This window comes from Tamandua tetradactyla, chromosome 22 (assembly GCF_023851605.1).
Source record: "Tamandua tetradactyla isolate mTamTet1 chromosome 22, mTamTet1.pri, whole genome shotgun sequence".
Taxonomy (NCBI): Eukaryota; Metazoa; Chordata; class Mammalia; order Pilosa; family Myrmecophagidae; genus Tamandua; species Tamandua tetradactyla.
The window spans coordinates 45847340-45868297 of record NC_135348.1 but is presented as its reverse complement, the minus strand read 5'-3'; the positions used below and the strand labels follow the sequence as shown (position 1 = coordinate 45868297).

The 20958-nt window shown below is 39.8% G+C and overlaps 1 protein-coding gene across 1 annotated transcript in view; it reads left to right on the top strand.

Moving 5' to 3' along the window:
• FGF2 (fibroblast growth factor 2) overlaps window positions 1-20958 on the top strand; it is a 91505-nt gene that overhangs the window by 49746 nt on the left and 20801 nt on the right. The window contains exon 2 of the mRNA XM_077140110.1: window positions 18256-18359. Coding sequence (XP_076996225.1) covers window positions 18256-18359 — 104 coding nt within the window. The remainder of the gene's footprint in view (window positions 1-18255; window positions 18360-20958) is intronic.

The following is a 20958-nucleotide window of genomic DNA, read 5'->3' as shown; positions in this document are numbered from 1 at the left end:
AATTGTAGAATTACAGAAGAGTTGCAAAGATTTATATAGAAGTCTGGCCTATAAACTTTCCCCAGCTCTCCCTAAAGTTAACTTCTTACATAACCATGTTAACTTTATTAAAACTAGGTACCTGATATTGCTCCAGTACTCCTAACTGAACTACAGGCTTTATTTAGATTTTACAACTTTTTCCCAGATATCCTTTTACTGTTCCAGGGTCCAATCAAGGAGGTGATTTTTAATGTAGAAAATTATATCATCTGCAAATAATAAGTTTTTTCCCCTTAGTTTCCAAACCTGTACGTGTGTGTGTGTGTGTGTGTGTGTGTGTGTGTGTACACGTATACTAGGTGGTATATAAATATCCTACTGCCCTGGCTTGGATTGAGCACTCTTTTGCAGGTTCTACTTTCTTCTACTCCTTCCATAAACTTTGATGTTACTCAAGATCCTTTCCCCTTTAGTCATTGCCCACTCATTGTCTTCTGGAAGAGCTCAAGGACTTTGTCTTCCGGTCCAGGTTAGGTCAGCCAGTGCCCACTCCAAGGTCGCTGGCCACTGCTTGCTCAGATCTGCAGATCTTTACTCCCAGCACAGATTTGTTTTTTGACCCTCTTCCTGATATCCCTGTCTGAATTTTCTACAAGTATCTCAGTTTCAGTAGGTTATAAATGGAACATCTCACATCTTCCCTCCCCAGCCTGTCTCTCCTCTTGTATTTCCCATCTCAACAATTGCCCAGTTACCCAAGACAGAGAAAACCCTTGGGCACACTGAACCTCCTCTCACCTTCCTCCTTCCTTTACTTCTTCCTTTTCCCCCCACATCTCTTCCTAACTTCCTTCTTCTTACCTCCCTATCTTTATTCCCTTATATCTAAAACTGTGGATATAAGGTTACATGTTCATTCTGGATTTTTTGGATATAATGTTACATATTCATTAACTTCTCTCCCTTTCCACTGTTTCTTTAAAAGTTCTCATTTTTTCACCCCTCAAATCATCTTTTCATACTGCCAAACTGCTTTAAATATTACCCAGAACCTCCTCATCTCTCCAGCTTCTTCTTCCAGTCCCTTTTCCGTGACGTGCACGTTACACCGAGCGTGCCAGCCGTTCCAGACCACCGAAGTTCTTGAGTGTGCTGTGCTTTCTCTCCTCCTTTGGAACTTTTTTATGTTGTTCATTTTTTGTTGCTCTTCTCTCTTTTCCCAACTAACTCATGCTAGTTCATTAGGTTTCTAATCTCCCAGTGTGGTTTGGGTGTGCGCTGAGTGCTCCTAAGGGAGCTGTGTCTATTTCTCTCGTGGCAATTGCAGAATTGAGCTTGTTGAGTTATCCTTCTGTCCACCACCCCTTTTCCCTCCACAGTACCGTGTCCTCTGATGGCCAAGACTGATGCTGCATTTTTCTTTGTTCCTCCTGCTGCTGAGTACAGCACCTGGCGCATGGGTGCTACTGATAAATGTTTATTGAGTGAATGAATAAACATATTCACCATTTTCTACTGTCTCCAGAAACTTAATTCGTTCACAGGGATAATCCTCTACATGTCAGCATCCTTGCTGACAAATGAGGGGGCTGGACTGATATCTGAAGTCCTTCGTAATCCTAGTAAGTTGATATTTTATGATTCTAAGATTTATCACCTTGAGCATATGTGCAATAAAACAATTCAGGGTCTGAAGAAAATTCCAAAATCGGGACTTCAAAATATTTTCCTCAATGGTGATGACACTGAAATAACAACTTGTCTTTGCGTTGCACCGTTTGATATGTCGAGTGCTAATGGTGTGAGCAGTTGGACATCTGAGCACTCATGATGATCAGAGTTTCTTTCCTTTGCTTACATTTCTAAATCATATTGGACAAACTGTGCCAGTACCCCTTTGCTAAAGATTTTGAAGTGTAAGTTGGATAACCCTTGCTGTGGATTTTGTAGGTATGGTTTACAATGTGAGAATATAAGGATTAGGTTAAGCGATCTCTAAAACCTCGCCTATGAGAGAATCTTCAGTTTCATGGTTTGTGGTTTTGTTTTTATGCTACAACAGAAAAAAATGTTGCATTTTAAGGTTGGATGGCATACTGTTTTCCAAGTTCATTTTTTACTGATTTAATATAAAAAATTTAGAAAGATTACAGAAATCTACGTTTTGTCGAAATTGTTGACTTCCATTCTTCACCAAACTCTAAATCTATGGGGTAGCCTCAGTTTGCTGGAGTGATGGGGGTTAAATCAAGGTCAGAGGTCCAGTTTAGAAGGATCTGTTAGTACAGTCTTCGTTTTTAAAGCTTTTTAAATGTAAAATATTGCATAGAACTGGGTAAAAACAAATGTGTGCCTTAATGAATTATCGCTGGATTAAACCCAGGCCAAAACAGCAGCAGGGTTTAGCTGCTGCTCAGAGCCTTCTGTAAGCCCTGTACCGCGGCCCAGCCGCTCCCCGCCCACGCCCCCTCCCACACCCTCTCCCCGCCCACCCCACGCCTACTCCTCGCCCACGCCCCCTCCCCTCTCCCCCGCCCCCACGCCCCCTCCCCGCTCTCTTCCCCCCCTCTCCCCGCCCACTCCCCGGTCCAGGCCCTCTCCCACGCCCCTTCCCCGCCCATGCCCCCTCCTGCCAGGAAACGCGAACTGGTCATCTACGGCGCTTTGTTCCTGTTCTTACTGGTTTGGTCACTCCAGTGGCCACATCCCTCAGCGCTCTAGTTTTGCCTCTTAAGAAGTTGGCCTGCGGAGCCTCTCGTCCTCCTGTCCTCTCTCCTCACCTCTGGTCTCTGTTGGTGAAGGGGGACGGTCGGCACCGGCAGGACTTGGCGGTCAGAGCAGGGGCGGCTGCGCCCTGCCCCAGGCCTGGCTGGCCATCCGTGCTTTCCTCCTCCACCACATGGCCAGCACAGCGCGTCCTCGCAAGGTAGCCGGTGCGCTCTCTTGGAAATGGGTCCTGTCTCCGGGCTAATGGTGGGACGTGTCCTTTCTGCATTCTCATAGCAGGAACTCCAGGAGGCACACTACCTTCCTGACATTATCTCCTTCCCTGCCTGACTCCTGATGAGACTCTTCCATCCAGCTGACCTTAACGCACACTTCTGTGTGCCCGGAACGGTGCTGTTCCCAGGAATATAGAGATAAAGAAGTGACAGTTCTTATCCTCAAGAAGCTCACGGTTGTGAGAGAGGGATAGACAAGGAAATCAAGCAAATGAAATCTGTGTTTGGCTTCTGCTTTTGCCATGAAGTAAGATCCAGTGGCTTTGCTTGTTTAGGTCTTCCAAATATCAGGTGTTGTGGCTTTATTTACCTTTCCTCCCGGTGAAGCCAGCCCAGCGTGGGACAGTGAGGACCAAATGCTCGGACACACCAGTTCTCATTTCAGTGGGTGGTGGCAACCAGGGTGCTGGACGGCTTGCTGCGTGCTCACAGCACAGGACATCCAGCACAGTGTCTGGAAGGGTCTGTCTGCAACATGGGCCTGGTTTTCATGTCTCTCCATCCCATTGCCATCCGAATTAAAACACAAAACAAAACATTCTTTGTTGTAATGTATATACAATGCGGAATTTCCCGTTTTATCCGTGATTGTGTATATTCTGGGTTATTAATTACATTCACGAAAAAAAGTAAAAAAAAAAAAACAAAAAGGGTGGGCCACTATGGCTCAGCGGGCGCAGTTCTCGCTTGCCATACTGGAGACCCGGGTTTGAGTGCCAGTGCCTGCCCATGCCAAAACAAAAAAAGAAAAAGTCATTATATTCACAGTGTGCTGTCATCATCATTTATCACCAAAACTTTTTCCTTATCCCAAATAGAAACTCTGTACCCATTAAGCAACAACTCCCCATTCCTGTCCCAACGACAGCATCTGGTTTATAATCTACTTTGTCTCTGTGAATTCGTTTATTGTAGGTATTTCATGTAAGTGAAATCTTGCAATATTAGTTCTTTTGTGACTGGATTCTCTCAAACTGATGCCTGCAAGGTTCACCCATGTTGTACCACGATTCAGAATTTCATTTCTTGTCATGGCCGAATAATATCCCATTGTAAATATATTCCACATTTTGTTATCCATTCGTCTGTTGATGAACAACAAAAGGTTGTTTCTACCTTTTGAATATTATGAATAATGCTGTTATAAAATTGGTAGCCACATATCTGTTCCCTGTTTTCAGGGTATATACCTAAAAGTAGAAATTGCTGGGTTATATATAATTCTAAGTTAAACACCAAACTGTTCTTGATGGTAGCTGTACCATTTAACTTTCCCACCAGCCATGTATGAGGGTTCACATTTTTCCGCATCCATGCCACCAGTTGTTATTTTCCATTTTTTCAGTAATAGCCTTGCAGGTGCTTTTGAACTACTAAATCATGGTTTTGAATTCAATTTCCCTAATAACGTTGAACATCATTTCGTTTGCTTCTTGGCCATTTGTATACGTTTTTGTAGAGAAATATCTAGTCAAGTCTTTTGCCCATTTTAAATTGGATTGTTTGCCTTTTTTGTTTTTGAGTTTTAAGTGTTCTTTATATATTCTAGATAGTAAACCATTACCAGATAATGATTTCTACGTATTTTCTCTCATTATTTAGGTTGTCCTATAGCTATCCAAATTTAACTCTAGTTACCCAGTGAACAACCTTTGGTCATTTTTTTTTTTTAATAACCAAAAACAACCTCTCATTTGGGGAAATTTTAAGTATATGTATTTTAGTTTCCTAGGGTCCTCAAGCAAATACCAAGTTGATATGGGTTGAATTAAACAAATGAGAATTTATTTGCTTACGATTTTGAGGTTAAAAGAAAGTCCATATCAAGGACGCATCAGGGCAGTGTTTTCTTCCCTAAGACTGGCCATCTGGTGCCGGCCCCTGCTGATTCTTCGTCCTTAGGTTCTCACATGACATCGCACACGGTGCCGTCCCCCGACCCCCCTTCTGTTCTGGGTTTCGTCGAGTTCAGCTTCTTCCTTCCTGGAGCTTTGTTCTGTGTCTGAACTTCATTCTGCTTATAAAGGATTCCAGAAATGGCTCAGGCCACCCCTTAACTGAAGACACCTCCTCAGAAGGCCCTTCTTTTGTGCATTCACACCCACAGGAGTGGATTCCATTCAAGAACTCGTTTTTCTGGGGTACACACGGCTTCAGACCACCACAGTACATAAAAGTAGGTAGACCAGGATTATGATCCTCTACGTAGCCACCACATATTGACAACAATTATATATTTATAATTGCTTTGTTCTAATCAGAATCCAAATAAGTTCTGCACGTTACATTTGGTTGATATGTCTCTGAAATGCCATTTAATTTAGAAATTCCCTCTTGTCTTCTTTCAACTCATAAATATGCTTATTTTCATAGTCATATTTAATATTTTACACATTTGGTATTTTATTCTAGATTATTTTAAAATTGGAACAATTCTGACATTGTCGTTTCCTTTTTACGAAAGTAGTATGCTCACTGCAGAAGAATTAGAAAATATTAAAAGGTATATGGAAGTAAAATATCATCTCATGGCCACCAAATGGTTGTAAACTCTTTGGTGTTCATTTCTACTAATTTATTTTTCTCTGTGTTAAATGTCTTCTTTGCAAAATTCAACATTAGGATTATCTGTGGGTCTGCTTCTTTGGAGCATTTGTTCTCTTGGTTTATGGATATAGTCTACTTCTGTACCGCTCTTGCAGTGTCTGATTGCTTGGTGACACTGTGTGTAAATGATCAGTAGAGACTGAGGCAGATAGTATTTACGCTCAGAGAAAAGCACATTTTCCTCTGATAGGCCATGTGGTTGGGGTTTGGGGACACCGAGTTTTAATATAATCTGTAGATGCCTAGGATTCAGCTTTTTTGCAGTCTTTGTTCACTGCTGGCTTCATATGTGTTGAGAGTGAGATCAGGATTTTCTTTTCAGCAGGGCTTGGCATCTGAACACCAAATACCATCAAACTACTGGGATTTCTTTATACTTTATATCCCAGCTACCATCTTTCTGAGCTGTGGAAGATCTCTCACTTTAAAGCCCAACTGCAAACTTTTTGGTTTTCTGGGGAGGTCAGTTTGCTCCCAAACTCTGTCCCTGGTTTTCTGTGCCTTGGAAGGCCTCTCCAGCGTGCTGCTGACTCTGCTGTGTGTGGGCTGGCATTTGGTGAAGGCTCGATGCTTCTCAGGGTGCTCTTTCTCAGCTCCTTTCCCTCTCCCAGCCTGCCCTGGACCCCTGCTTTGCACTCAGCAGAAGCCAGCAGTGCTCCAGGAGGACTCTCCTAGCCCCTTGCTGTGTCCCTGGGCTTTGCCCTCAGTGCGAGCTGAGCCGCACAGAGAAGAATTGGCAGGTGGGTGTGGGACTGCTCTTGGATTCAGGCAAATCAGAATTCTAATTCCTCACATTAGCAGGAAGCTTGTTAAAAGTTCAGCTGTTTTGTCCATACCTCCTATTTTGGAAAGTTATTTTTCCCCATGTCAGAGATGAAAGAAGCTGTGCATCTCTTTTTTGGGGGAATGGATAGTTTGTATATGGAATTCAGTTTATTTGGATTTCATTGTGTCTCAGCTTTCTGATATTTTTGTGTGTTTTTTAAATCCGTATTTTGTGGCTTAGAGTTTCTTGTTCTGGGCTCGTTTTATTTTTAAAAGTTTACTTTTAAGTCATATGCAAATGGAAACACTTTTCAAGTGTCCTAGTGTAGTCTACCTGATAAATCTATACAGCTCCATGAACGATGTAATGATTACATTAATTGTGGCGTTGAGTCACCGGTACTGATCTAGCCACATATCAATACCTCTGTTGTCCTTCATGACCAGTAATATGCATGACAAGGTGGTGGGTAAGAGATGGGACCACCAGTCTGTTGATAAGTAGCAGAAAGAAAGTGTAGTGATTGGGTCTCCAGGGTTGCCTTGGCAGGGTTTACCTAGTCAGTGAACGAAAACGAGATGCAGGGGAACATTCAGGAAGATGGCAGGGTAGGGAATTCGAGGACTCACTTCTCCTTCAGAACAGCCAGTGGACAGGAAGGAACTGTCTGAAACACATGTTCTGGGGGCTCTGGAGGCCAGGGGGCTGTGTAGCATCCAGGTAGCCTGACAGACATATCCAGAACGCTGCACTACCAAACGGCAGGGTACGTATTCTTCTCCAGTGCTCATGGCTCGTTCTCCAGGATAGACCACATGTTGGGTCACAAAATACATCTCAATAAAAATCACGTGACTGATGTTAGAGCACTTTCTCTGACCATAATGGAATGAATCTGGAGCTCATATCAGAAGGAGAACTGGAAAATTCACAAATATAAGGTGATTAAACACACTCTTTTTTTTTAATTAATTAAAGAAAAAAAAAAGAAATTAACCCAACATTTAGAAATCATTCCGTTCTACATATGAAATCAGTAATTCTTAATATCATCACATAGATGCATGATCATCATTTCTTAGTACATTTGCATCGATTTAGAAGAAGAACTAGCAAAACAACCGAAAAAGATATAGAATGTTAATATAGGGGAAAAAAATGAAAATAATAATAGTACGAAAAAAAAAGACCTATAGCTCAGATGCAGCTTCATTCAGTTTTTTAACATGATTACTTTACAATTAGGTATTATTATGCTGTCCATTTTTGAGTTTTTGTATCTAGTCCTGTTGCACAGTCTGTATCCCTTCAGCTCCAATTACCCATTATCTTACCCTGTTTCTAACTCCTGCTGGACTCTGTTATCAATGACATATTCCAAGTTTATTCTCGAATGTCCGTTCACATCAGTGGGACCATACAGTATTTGTCCTTTAGTTTTTGGGTAGACTCACTCAGCATAATGTTCTCTAGGTCCATTCATGTTATTACATGCTTCATAAGTTTATCCTGTCTTAAAGCTGCATAATATTCCATCGTATGTATATACCACAGTTTGTTTAGCCACTCTTCTGTCGATGGACATTTTGCTGTTTCCATCTCTTTGCAATTGTAAATAACGCTGCTATAAACATTGGTGTGCAAATGTCCGTTTGTGTCTTTGCCCTTAAGTCCTTTGAGTAGATACCCAGCAATGGTATTGCTGGGTCATATGGCAATTCTATATTGAGTTTTTTGAGGAACCGCCAAACTGCCTTCCACAGTGGTTGCACCATTTGACATTCCCACCAACAGTGGATAAGTGTGCCTCTTTCTCTGCATCCTCTCCAGCGCTTGTCATTTTCTGTTTTGTTGATAATGGCCATTCTGGTGGGTGTGAGATGATATCTCATTGTGGTTTTGATTTGCATTTCTCTAATGGCCAGGGACATTGAGCATCTCTTCATGTGCCTTTTGGCCATTTGTATTTCCTCTTCTGAGAGGTGTCTGTTCAAGTCTTTTTCCCATTTTGTAATTGGGTTGACTGTCTTTTTGTTGTTGAGTTGGACAATCTCTTTATGAATTCTGGATACTAGACCTTTATCTGATATGTCATTTCCAAATATTGTCTCCCATTGTGTAGGCTGTCTTTCTACTTTCTTGATGAGGTTCTTTGATGCACAGAAGTGTTTAATTTTGAGGAGCTCCCATTTATTTATTTCCTTCTTCAGTGCTCTTGCTTTAGGTTTAAAGTCCATAAAACCACCTCCAATTGTAAGTTTCATAAGATATCTCCCTATATTTTCATCTAACTGTTTTATGGTCTTAGACCTAATGTTTAGATCTTTGATCCATTTTGAGTTAACTTTTGTATAGGGTGTGAGAGATGGGTCTTCTTTCATTCTTTTGCATATGGATATCCAGTTCTCTAGGCACCATTTGTTGAAGAGACTGTTCTGTCCCAGGTGAGTTGGCTTGACTGCCTTATCAAAGATCAAATGTCCATAGATGAGAGGGTCTATATCTGAGCACTCTATTCGATTCCATTGGTCGATATATCTATCTTTATGCCAGTACCATGCTGTTTTGACCACTGTGGCTTCATAATATGCCTTAAAGTCAGGCAGCGCGAGACCTCCAGTTTTGTTTTTTTTCCTCAAGATATTTTTAGCAATTCGGGGCACCCTGCCCTTCCAGATAAATTTGCTTATTGGTTTTTCTATTTCTGAAAAATAAGTTGTTGGGATTTTGATTGGTATTGCATTGAATCTGTAAATCAATTTAGGTAGGATTGACATCTTAACTATATTTAGTCTTCCAATCCATGAACCCGGTATGCCCTTCCATCTATTTAGGTCTTCTGTGATTTCTTTTAGCAGTTTTTGTAGTTTTCTTTATATAGGTTTTTTGTCTCTTTAGTTAAATTTATTCCTAGGTGTTTTATTCTTTTAGTTGCAATTGTAAATGGGATTCGTTTCTTGATTTCCCCCTCAGCTTGTTCATTACTAGTGTATAGAAATGATACAGATTTTGAATCTTGGTCTTGTAACCTGCTGCATTGCTGTACTCATTTATTAGCTCTAGTAGTTTTGTTGTGGATTTTTCCGGGTTTTCGACGTATAGTATCATATCATCTGTAAACAGTGATAGTTTTACTTCTTCCTTTCCAATTTTGATGCCTTGTATTTCTTTTTCTGATCTAATTGCTCTGGCTAGAACCTCCAACACAATGTTGAATAATAGTGGTGATAATGGACATCCTTGTCTTGTTCCTGATCTTAAGGGGAAAGTTTTCAATTTTTCCCCATTGAGGATGATATTAGCTGTGGGTTTTTCATATATTCCCTCTATCATTTTAAGGAAGTTCCCTTGTATTCCTATCTTTTGAAGTGTTTTCAACAGGAAAGGATGTTGAATCTTGTCAAATGCCTTCTCTGCATCAATTGAGATGATCATGTGATTTTTCTGCTTTGATTTGTTGATATGGTGTATTACATTAATTGATTTTCTTATATTGAACCATCCTTGCATACCTGGGATGAATCCTACTTGGTCATGATGTATAATTCTTTTAATGTGTTGTTGGATACGATTTGCTAGAATTTCATTGAGGATTTTTGCATCTGTATTCATTAGAGAGATTGGTCTGTAGTTTTCTTTTTTTGTAATATCTTTGCCTGGTTTTGGTATGAGGGTGATGTTGGTTTCATAGAATGAATTAGGTAGTTTTCCCTCCACTTCGATTTTTTTGAAGAATTTGAGGAGAGTTGGTACTAATTCTTTCTGGAATGTTTGATAGAATTCACATGTGAAGCCGTCTGTTCCTGGACTTTTCTTTTTAGGGAGCTTTTGAATGACTGATTCAATTTCTTTACTTGTGATTGGTTTGTTGAGGTCATCTATTTCTTCTTGAGTCAAAGTTGGTTGTTCATGTCTTTCCAGGAACCCGTCCATTTCATCTAAATTGTTGTATTTATTAGTGTAAAGTTGTTCATAGTATCCTGTTATTACCTCCTTTATTTCTGTGAGGTCAGTAGTTATGTCTCCTCTTCCATTTCTGATCTTATTTATTTGCATCCTCTCTCTTCTTCTTTTTGTCAATCTTGCTAAGGGCCCATCAATCTTATTGATTTTCTCATAGAACCAACTTCTGGTCTTATTGATTTTCTCTATTGTTTTCATGTTCTCAATTTCATTTATTTGTGCTCTAATCTTTGTTATTTCTTTCCTTTTGCTTGCTTTGGGATTAGTTTGCTGTTCTTTCTCCAGTTCTTCCAAGTGGACAGTTAATTCCTGCATTTTTGCCTTTTCTTCTTTTCTGATATAGGCATTTAGGGCAATAAATTTCCCTCTTGGCACTGCCTTTGCTGCGTCCCATAAGTTTTGATATGTTGTGTTTTCATTTTCATTCGCCTCGAGGTATTTACTAATTTCTCTTGCAATTTCTTCTTTGACCCACTTGTTGTTTAAGAGTGTGTTGTTGAGCCTCCACATATTTGTGAATTTTCTGGCACTCCATCTATTATTGATTTCCAACTTCATTCCTTTATGATCCGAGAAAGTGTTGTGTATGATTTCAATCTTTTGAAATTTGTTAAGACTTGCTTTGTGACCCAGCATATGGTCTATCTTTGAGAATGATCCATGAGCACTTGAGAAAAAGGTGTATCCTGCTGTTGTGGGATGTAATGTCCTATAAATGTCTGTTAAGTCTAGCTCATTTATACTAATATTCAGATTCTCTATTTCTTTATTGATCCTCTTTCTAGATGTTCTGTCCATTGATGAGAGTGGTGAATTGAAGTCTCCAACTATTATGGTATCTGTGTCTATTTCCCTTTTCAGTGTTTGCAGTGTATTTCTCACGTATTTTGGGGCATTCTGGTTTAGTACATAAATATGTATGATTGCTATGTCTTCTTGTTTAATTGTTCCTTTTATTAGTAGATAGTGTCCTTCTTTGTCTCTTTTAACTGTTTTACATTTGAAGTCTAATTTGTTGGATATTAGTATAGCCACTCCTGCTTTTTTCTGGTTGTTAATTCCATGAAATATCTTTTCCCAACCTTTCACTTTCAACCTATGTTTATCTTTGGGTCTAAGATGTGTTTCCTGTAGACAGCATATAGAAGGATCCTGTTTTTTAATCCATTCTGCAAGTCTATGTCTTTTGATTGGGGAATTCAGTCCATTAACATTTAGTGTTATTACTGTTTAGATAATATTTTCCTCTAACATTTTGCCTTTTGTATTATATATATCATGTCTGACTTTCCTTCTTTCTACACTCTTCTCCATACCTCTCTCTTCTGTCTTTTCGTATCTGACTCTAGTGCTCCCTTTAGTATTTCTTGCAGAGCTGGTCTCTTGGTCACAAATTCTCTCAGTGATTTTTTGTCTGAGAATGTTTTAATTTCTCCCTCATTTTTGAAGGACAGTTTTGCTGGATATAGGAGTCTTGGTTGGCAGTTTTTCTCTTTTAGTAATTTAAATATGTCATCCCACTGTCTTCTAGCTTCCATGGTTTCTGCTGAGAAATCTACACATAGTCTTATTGGGTTTCCCTTGTATGTGATGGATTGTTTTTCTCTTGCTGCTTTCAAGATCCTCTCTTTCTCTTTGACCTCTGACATTCTAACTAGCAAGTGTCTTAGAGAACACCTATTTGGGTCTATTCTCTTTGGGGTGCGCTGCACTTCTTGGATCTGTAATTTTAGGTCTTTCATAAGAGTTGGGAAATTTTCAGTGATAATTTCTTCCATTAGTTTTTCTCCTCCTTTTCCCTCTCTTCTCCTTCTGGGACACCCACAACACGTATATTTGTGCGGTTCAAATTGTCCTTCAGTTTCCTGATCCCCTGTTCAAATTTTTCCATTCCTTTCCCGATAGTTTCTGTTTCTTTTTGGAATTCAGATGTTCCATCCTCCAAGTCACTAATTCTATCATCTGTCTCTTTAAATCTATCATTGTATGTATCCATTGTTTTTTCCATATTTTCTACTTTATCCTTCACTTCCATAAGTTCTGTGATTTGTTTTTTCAGTTTTTCTATTTCTTCTTTATGTTCAGCCCATGTCTTCTTCATGTCCTCCCTCAATTTATCGATTTCGTTTTTGAAGAGGTTTTCCATTTCTGTTCGTATATTCAGCATTAGTTGTCTCAGCTTCTGTATCTCATTTGAACTATTGGTTTGTTCTTTTAACTGGGCCATATTTTCAATTTTCTGAGTGTGATCTGTTATCTTCTGCTGGCGTCTGGGCATTTAGTCCGATTTCCCTGGGTGTTTTACCCAACAGGTTGAAAGATTTTTCTGTGAAATCTCTGGGCTCTGTTTTTCTTATCCTGCCCAGTAGGTGGTGCTCGTGGCACACGTTTGTCTGCGGGTCCCACCAGTAAAAGGTGCTGTGGGTCCTTTAACTTTGGAAAACTCTCGCCGTGGGGGAGGTTCGCCAGCTGAAGCGGCTTGGAAGAGTGCCAGCTGGCCTGTGGATTTGAACGCGGGGAAGGTCGCTGGCCGCCGCAGTCTGGGGGAGTGCCCGTCTGAATCTCCTAGTCGGCCCGAGGTGCCAAGCGTGGCGGGAGGGCACCAGCCGCCGCGGCCCGGGAGAGTGCACCGTTCCCACCCGGACCGGGAAGTCACGTGTTTGGAAGGGACCCCGGTCACTGTTTTCCGCGGCCTGGGGATCTCCGATCCAATTCTCCCAGTTGGTCCGGGGGGCCACACGTGTGGGGGCCGCCAGCCGCCGCGGCTTGAGGGGACCGCCTGTCCAATTGTTCCAGCTGGCCCGGGAAGGAGAAAGGGAGGGACTCCAGCCGCTTGCCGCCCCGGCCCGGGGAAGCCCGCGCCCCTCCGCGATCTCACCGGAGCTGGTTCTCCCAGCCAGCCAGCTGTTCCAGGATGGTGTACGCTGTCTTTTTTATCTCTGTCTTGGCTCCGGGAGCTGTTCTATATCGTTTCTACTCCCCTAGTAGCTGTTCTGGAGGAGGAACTAAGATCCGCGCGTCTTACTTAGCTGCCGTCTTCTCCGGAAGTCCTAAACACACTCTTAAGCGTAAATCAGTGGGCAAAAGAAGAAATTGCAACATAATTCAGTAAATATCTCAGATGAATGAAAATAAGGACGCAACATATCAAAACTTCTGAAAGCACAGCTGAAAAGGAAATTATAACCCTAAACACCTACATTAAAAAGGAAGAAAGAGCTAAAATCAAAGGCCTATTATACATTTGGAAGAACTAGAAAAAAGAACAGCAAACTAATCCCCAAGCAAGCAGAGGGAAAGAAGTAATAAAGACTAGAGTAGAAATAAATGAAATTGAGATTAAAAAAGGCAATAGAAAGAATTAACAAAACCAAAACTTTGTTCTTTGGAAAGAACAATAAAATTGACAAATTCTTAACTATATTTACAAAGAAGAAAAGACAGAAGATGTAAATAAATAAAATCAGGAATGAGAGGGGATCATTACTATTGATCCCAATCAAATGAAAAGGATCCTAAGAGGATGCAATGAACTACTATATGTCAATAAATTAGACAGCCTAGAAGAAGTGAACAACTTCCTAGAAACACATATGAACAACCTACACTGACTCTAGAGGCAGTAGAAGGCTTCAGCAGATTAATTATACGTAAAGAGATTGAATCAGTCATCAAAAAGCTCCCAAGACAGAAAATCCCAGGACAAATGGCTTCACAGGCATATTTTAACAAGTATTCCAAGAAGAATTAATTCCATTGCTTCCTAGACTCTTCCACAAAATTGAACGGGAGGTGATACTACCTAACTTATTCTGTGAAGCCAGCATCACCCTAATACAAAAGCCAGATAAAGATCAAGCATTGATCTTTAATTGTAATTTTGTAATACAAAATTACAGCCAATTTCTCTTATGAATGTAGATGCAAAAGTCCTCAAGAAAATACTTGCAAATCGAATCCAACAGCACAAAAAAGAATTATATACCAAGATCAAGTGGGTTTTATCCCAGATGTGCAAGGGTGGTTCACCATAAGAACATCATCAAATAACGTTAACAAAATGAAGAGAAAAATACATGGTCATCTAAGTTGAGGCAGAAAAGACATTTGACAAAATCCAGCATCTTTTCTTGATAAAAATATTTAGAAACATAGGAATAGAAGGAAACTTCCTCATCATGATAAAGGGCTTGTATGAAAAACCCACAGGTAACATCATAATCAGTGGGGAAGGACTGAAGGCTTCCCACTAAGACCTGGAAGAAGGCAGGGATACCCACTGCTACCTCTGTTATGCAACTTGTGCTAGAAATTCTAGCTAGAGCAGGTAGAAAAAAAAGAAATAAGAGGTCTGCAAATTGGAAAGGAAGGAGTAAAACTTTCACTATTTGCAGATGACATGATCCTATATATAGGAAGTCTAAAAAAATCTACAGCAAAGCTGCGATAGCTAATAAAGGAGTTCAGCAAAGTGGCAGGATACAAGATCAGCATCCCCAAATCAGTAGTGTTTCTATGCATTAGTACTGAACAATCTGAGTTGGAAATCAAGAAAAAAAATTCATTCAGAATAGCAACTAAAGAGTCAAATATCTAGGAATAAATTTAACCAAGGGTGAAAGGACTTGTACATAGAAAATTACAAACATTGCTAAAAGAATTCAAAGACCTAAATATAAGTGAAAGGGCATTCTAGGTTCAAGGATTTGAAGACTAAGTATCATAAGCTGTCTATTCTACCCAAATTAATTTATGCTTTCCCAATCAAACTTACGCAGTCTACTTTGAAGAAATGGAAAAGCCAATCATCAAATTTACTTGGAATACTGAGAGGCCCTGGATAGCCAAAACCTTCTTGAAAAAAAGAACAAAGTTGGAGGACTCATATTTCCTGACCTTAGAGCATAGTATAAAGCTACAGTGGTCAAAACATATGGTATTGGCATAAAGATAGCTATTGACCAGTAGAATCATATTGAGAGTTCAGAAAAAGACCCTCACATCTTATGGCAAATTGATATCTGACAAGCCTTCCAAGTCCATTCAAATTGAAAAGAATAGTCTCTTTGATAAACGGTGCTGAGAGAATTGGATATCCATATGCAAAAGAATGAAAAAGGACCCCTGTCTTACACCTTATACAAAAATTAACTGAAAATGGATCAAACACCTAAATATCAGGACCAGGACCATAAAAATCCTAGAATAAAATGTAGGAAGCACCTTCAATGTCTTGTGGTATGCAGTGGTTTCTTAGATTTTACACCCAAAGCACAAGAACAAAAGAAAAAATAGATTAATGGGACATACTCAAAATTAAAAACTTTTGTGCTTCAAAGATTTTTAAAGTGAAAATGCAGTCTACTCAATGAGAGAAAATATTTGGAAACCACATATCTGATAGGGATTTAACATCCTACATATATAAAGAAATCGTGCAACTCAACAACAAAAAGACAAACAACCCAATTAAAATATGGGCAAAAGACTTGAGTAGACATTTTTCCAAAGAGGAAATACAAATGCCTAAGAAGCACATGAAAAGATGCTCAGTGTCACTAGCTAAATGGAAATCAAAGCCATACGAGATATCATTTCACACCTACTAGGATGTCCACTGTTAAAACAAAACAGAAAACTAAAATATTGGAAAGGATGTGGAGAAATACGAACACCCATTCACTGCTGGTGGGAATGTAAAATGGTGCAGCAGCTGTGCAAGATAGTACGGTTGTTCCTCAGGAAGCTAAGTATGTACTAATATGTACCTGGAAGAACTGAAAGGAGGGACATGATCAGACATTGGCATATTTATGTTCATAGGGGCATTATGAACAATTGCAAAAAGATGGAAGCAACCCAAGTGTCCATCAACTGATGAGTGGATAAACAGATGTGGTGTATACATGCAATGGAATGTTGTTCAGCTATAAGAAGGAATGAAGTCCTGATGCATGTGACAACATGGATGAACCTTGGGGACATTATGTTGAATGAAATAAGGCAGACACAAAAAGACAAATATTGTATCCTCTCACTGTTATGAACTAATTATAATGAGCAAACTCATAGAGTTAGAATCTAGAATATAGGTTTCTAGTGGATAAAATGAGGGATAGAGAATGGGGAGCTGATGCTTAATTTGTTCATAATACCTATTTAGGTTGATTGTAAATGTTTGGAAATGGATAGTAGTGATGGGAGCATATTATTGTGAGTGTTATTAATAGTACTGAATTATATTTTGTGTATGTGGTTGAAAGGGGGAAGTTAGATGGATGGTATGGACTGTGACTGTATCTCAATAAAACTGGTTTTTTGAAAAGAGATGCAGATGCATTGATTATTAATATAGATTGTCTAGGTCACTTGGGAGGTGATGGGAGGATTTGCTCATGGTCATTAAGGTATCGGGATATATTGGTAAAATAAAGCTTATTTTCTGCTGATATATTTGGTTAATTATAGTTATTTCATAGTGATGCTGTGAAAAAGACCCTTCTTGCTCAGGCTTCATATGTTGGTTACATTCATTTTTCTCTGTATAAGTTATTTTTGCTTTGTATTAATTTTTATCTTCCCAATAAGAATTGTGTCTGGTAACTGCAGGCTCCGCGGATGTTGTGCTCGCAGGAGTCTGGGGGCCTGGTGTGCAGGACGGCGTAAGCCATTAACTAGTCAATCGGATCCCAAGACTTTTTGTTTAAAATGGCAATTCTGAAACATTCATGAGATCAGTGAGAATAAAAGAATGAACTCCTGTGCCACCAACAATTATAGAGCATTGTCATGTCTACACATTGGTCAATGCTTCTGTATTTATTCCTTCCATTTTATAAAAAAGTTTGTGTATTTTTTTGTATGATTATTTAAAAGCTAATCCAAGATATCATGTCTCATTTTACCTATATATAGTAAATTGTTCTATATATTGTCCAATAAGGAAAACTTAAAAAAAAGTACAATTACTATTACATTTTCATATCTAACATTATTTCAATTAGTAGTAATTCCAGAATGTTTTAGAAAAAAAATCTTTATTTGTAGAGTAGTTATAGGTTTATAGGAAAATTTCACAGGAAGCATGGTTTCCCATATACCCCTCCCACCACCCCCATGTACATTGTTTCCCCTCCTAGTAACAGCTTGCATTAGTGTGAAGCAATTGATGAATCAGTAAGATAATTGTTTGTCCATAAAGCACTATTATCCTAACCAAGTAACAATTATCTTTTGTTCTCTTGAATCCTGCTAAATATTGATAGTATAGTGTGAACAGATATGACATCCGTGCCCAGATCTTACATTCTGAAAATCACATTGTAAAAGCAATTTTGTTTTATTATAAAAATTGTTACATTATATATGTAGTGTATTTTTTGTTATAAGCATTTTGTCTTTCTTCTATGAGGATATTTGCAATAAAAAACACTATACATCAACAACCCTCCATAAAGAAAGGCATTTACTGGTATTATATTGAAGGAAGGCTAGCAATAAGATATGGAAGAAGTCAAAGAAATAAAAACCAGAAGCTAACAAGGAGCAATTAAACAGATTATATTTTATTTGTAAAGAATTGGTTAAAAATGACTTTTAAAGATGTTTAAACATTGGCAATAGCCTGGAATTCCATCATAAATGTTTTGGAGTTTTATACTCTTAAAATATGTTCACTTAAAGCTTTAAAACAGTTAACGGGACGTGAGGGGAGATCATGGGTGCCCCTCAGAACAGATGGTCCTGCCGTCGGCCGGGGGCTGGGCCCAGGGAGGGGGGCTCAGGCGGCTCTGCGCCCTGCTGCCCTCGCGGTTTCCTCGCCTCTTTCCCTGTGCCCACTTTCGCCCCAGTGTCTTTATATTGCATCAGTGTCGTGGAGCTGGCTTTCTTCTCTGTGATGCTACAAAGGTCACTTCTTTCCCCAATTATTTACAGTCAAACTACAACTTCAAGCAGAAGAGAGAGGGGTTGTGTCCATCAAAGGGGTGTGTGCGAACCGTTACCTTGCTATGAAGGAAGATGGAAGATTGCAGGCTTCTGTAAGTGACAGTTTTGTTTTTGCAATTTTTTCTTTGTTTGCTTTTTCTGCTGTTAATTTATTAATATTGCTATTTATTGAATCTTTATTAAGGGCTTTGCATGTATTCTATCACTTAATCTTTGTATTCATCTTATGAAGTATTAGCCAAGAAACATAGCTCATCTGAGGTGCAGACTGGATTGGTCCTTGAATTAGAGCCTGAGCTCTAAATGCCCTAAACCACTGCATCCTGCTCTGTTCTCTGCAGTGCTATTCATCTGCTATTTTTTAAAGTCCTCATATTATGCAGTTACTTGGAGATTAGGGGGATAGAAATATTGTCAAAATATTGTCACCTGTAAGCTTCTTTGTTATTTGACACGGTCATAGTTGTGAAGTGTGCTAGTCACCTGGGTGCCGACACCGGCTGGCGTGCAGTATCTGTGCACTCTGGAATAAGTCATCCCATCAGGCAGGTGCCTTCCCTGTAAAGGAGAAGCAATAAGGACGCCATCCCATAGGGTGTTTAAATAGGTGTTTTTGTTTGTTTGTCTTGCACGGGCAGGCACCAGTCCAGTGGGCATCGCCCCCGGCCCTGGGCATGCAGGTGAGAACCCTGCGGCCGCCCGGCCCTTGTAGGGTTTCTGAGAGGATTGAATTAGATAATATATTTTAAATGCCAAAATTTGTTTCTGACACATAATAGGTTCTCAGAGTTACCACTTCCTCCTCTAGCTACTTTTCATTTAAATAATGTAAGTTCAGAATAGAGACTTCTCTATTTTACTTTTTTACCACAGTTAGCTCTAGGGTTTTAGCTCCTGGCCAGACTTATTTCCACTACCCAGGCGGATGTATAAATATGTATTTGTAATGCTGTGTCAGGGTTGCGATATTATGTTATACTAGTTCTGTCCAGGGAAGGCAGTGATTAACTTGTCTGGAATTGGGCGAGGACCCCACAGGCCTTTAGGTAGTAATGTCAGCATGCACGGTTCTCCAGGCCCAGTGTGTGTGTGTGTTGCACGCACAGTGTGGGGAATGGTGTCAGCACATGCAGATGCCTCAGAGCCACAGACTCCCCTCCCTGGTCTCTGACAGAGTCGAGAGGACACGTCTCTAAAAGCATGAGCACCAACCACAGCCATAAGCCCAGGGAACTTCCCGTAACTTTTTCCACAGAAGGGATCTAATAACACTGAGAAATCACTCGTGTTCTCACACACAAATAGCTTTTGAAATCTTTTTCTGAGCGAAGACCTTTAGGTTTCTGAAGGAGCTGAAACAAGACTAACTGGAGAAAAAGGATATTTTGGCTCTTTCAATTTCAGATCATCTGATGAAGATATGCTTAGATTGATATCAATTTATATAAATTTTTCAGGATAAATCTGGGTGTTATGGCTATCAATATTTTGGTAGTTGAATACATTTGAGAATCCATGCTTATTATAGCCAATATTTATTGACTGTACAGTGTTCCGGGAGCTTTGCTAGGCATGTCGTGTAAAACCAAGTACAACATGGTCTCTGCCCCTACCGAGTACTGCCCAGGGGAGGCAGAAGTATAGATATGTATTTGTAATAATGTGTAAGGGTTTTGATATTATGTACTACTAACCCTGTACAGGGAGGGAAGTAAACTTGTCCCGAATTGGGTGATGACCCCTAAGTAGGACTTCAGTTAGTGTAGAGGAAGGAGTACATCAGGCATTCAGGCAACAGAAGGAATTGAAGTGGGGGTGGGGGAATTTTATAACACAGCACATGTAGAGATATGGGTGCTGAAAACTACTTGGATATTTCTTGCACTTAAGAAGTAGGTAATTCACTACTGCTGGAGCATACAGCACAAAAGGAAAGGCTGGGCAGGGTGGAATGGAAAAATAAAGCTGGAGAGGGAGGTAGATTGCCTACTGAAGGGCCGTATACACGATGCTCATTATAAGTAGTGAAGAGTCACGAAGAGTTTTAATGAAGAGAAATGACGAGATTGGAATTTTAGAAAGATCTTCATTCTGGGAGTAGTGTAGTGAATGCATTTGAGGGGCCAAAACTGCCAACCAGTTGGAAGTCCATTATTGTAGTGCAAGCAAGTGATGATGAACGCCTGGCTACAGCAGTAGGGTGGAGAAGACTGAGCAGGATGCTAGCACTTGTGATTGATTAGATTTAGGGGTGAAGTAGAGGGAGTAGTTAAAGATGGCTGCTAGGTTTCTGGCTTGGTTGAGAAAGTAGATGAGAAAGGGAAAGAACAAGTTTTGGGAAAAGATATGTTCAAATTTAGGCTTGAGTTCCTTAAGAGAATGAATTATGGTTCTAGAGCTTCGAGGTAAGGTCTGTTGATGTGATTTGGGTATCAGCCGACAGGTGGTAGTTGAAGCCATGGAAATGGTGAGGCTTCCTAGGTAAGAAACATAGCTCTAAAAAATGATTGACTCAGATTGATTACTTAGACACCCTTCTCCCACTGTCTTCAGTCTGTGTCAGTTCAGGAGGTAATAAATACTTTGGAAATCTAGCAGAGAAGCTTATTAACTATTTCCCAAGATGGTGAATAATTCTGGATGCAGTCTGTTGTCATTTCAAGAGATAATAAAATACTTTGGGAATCTATC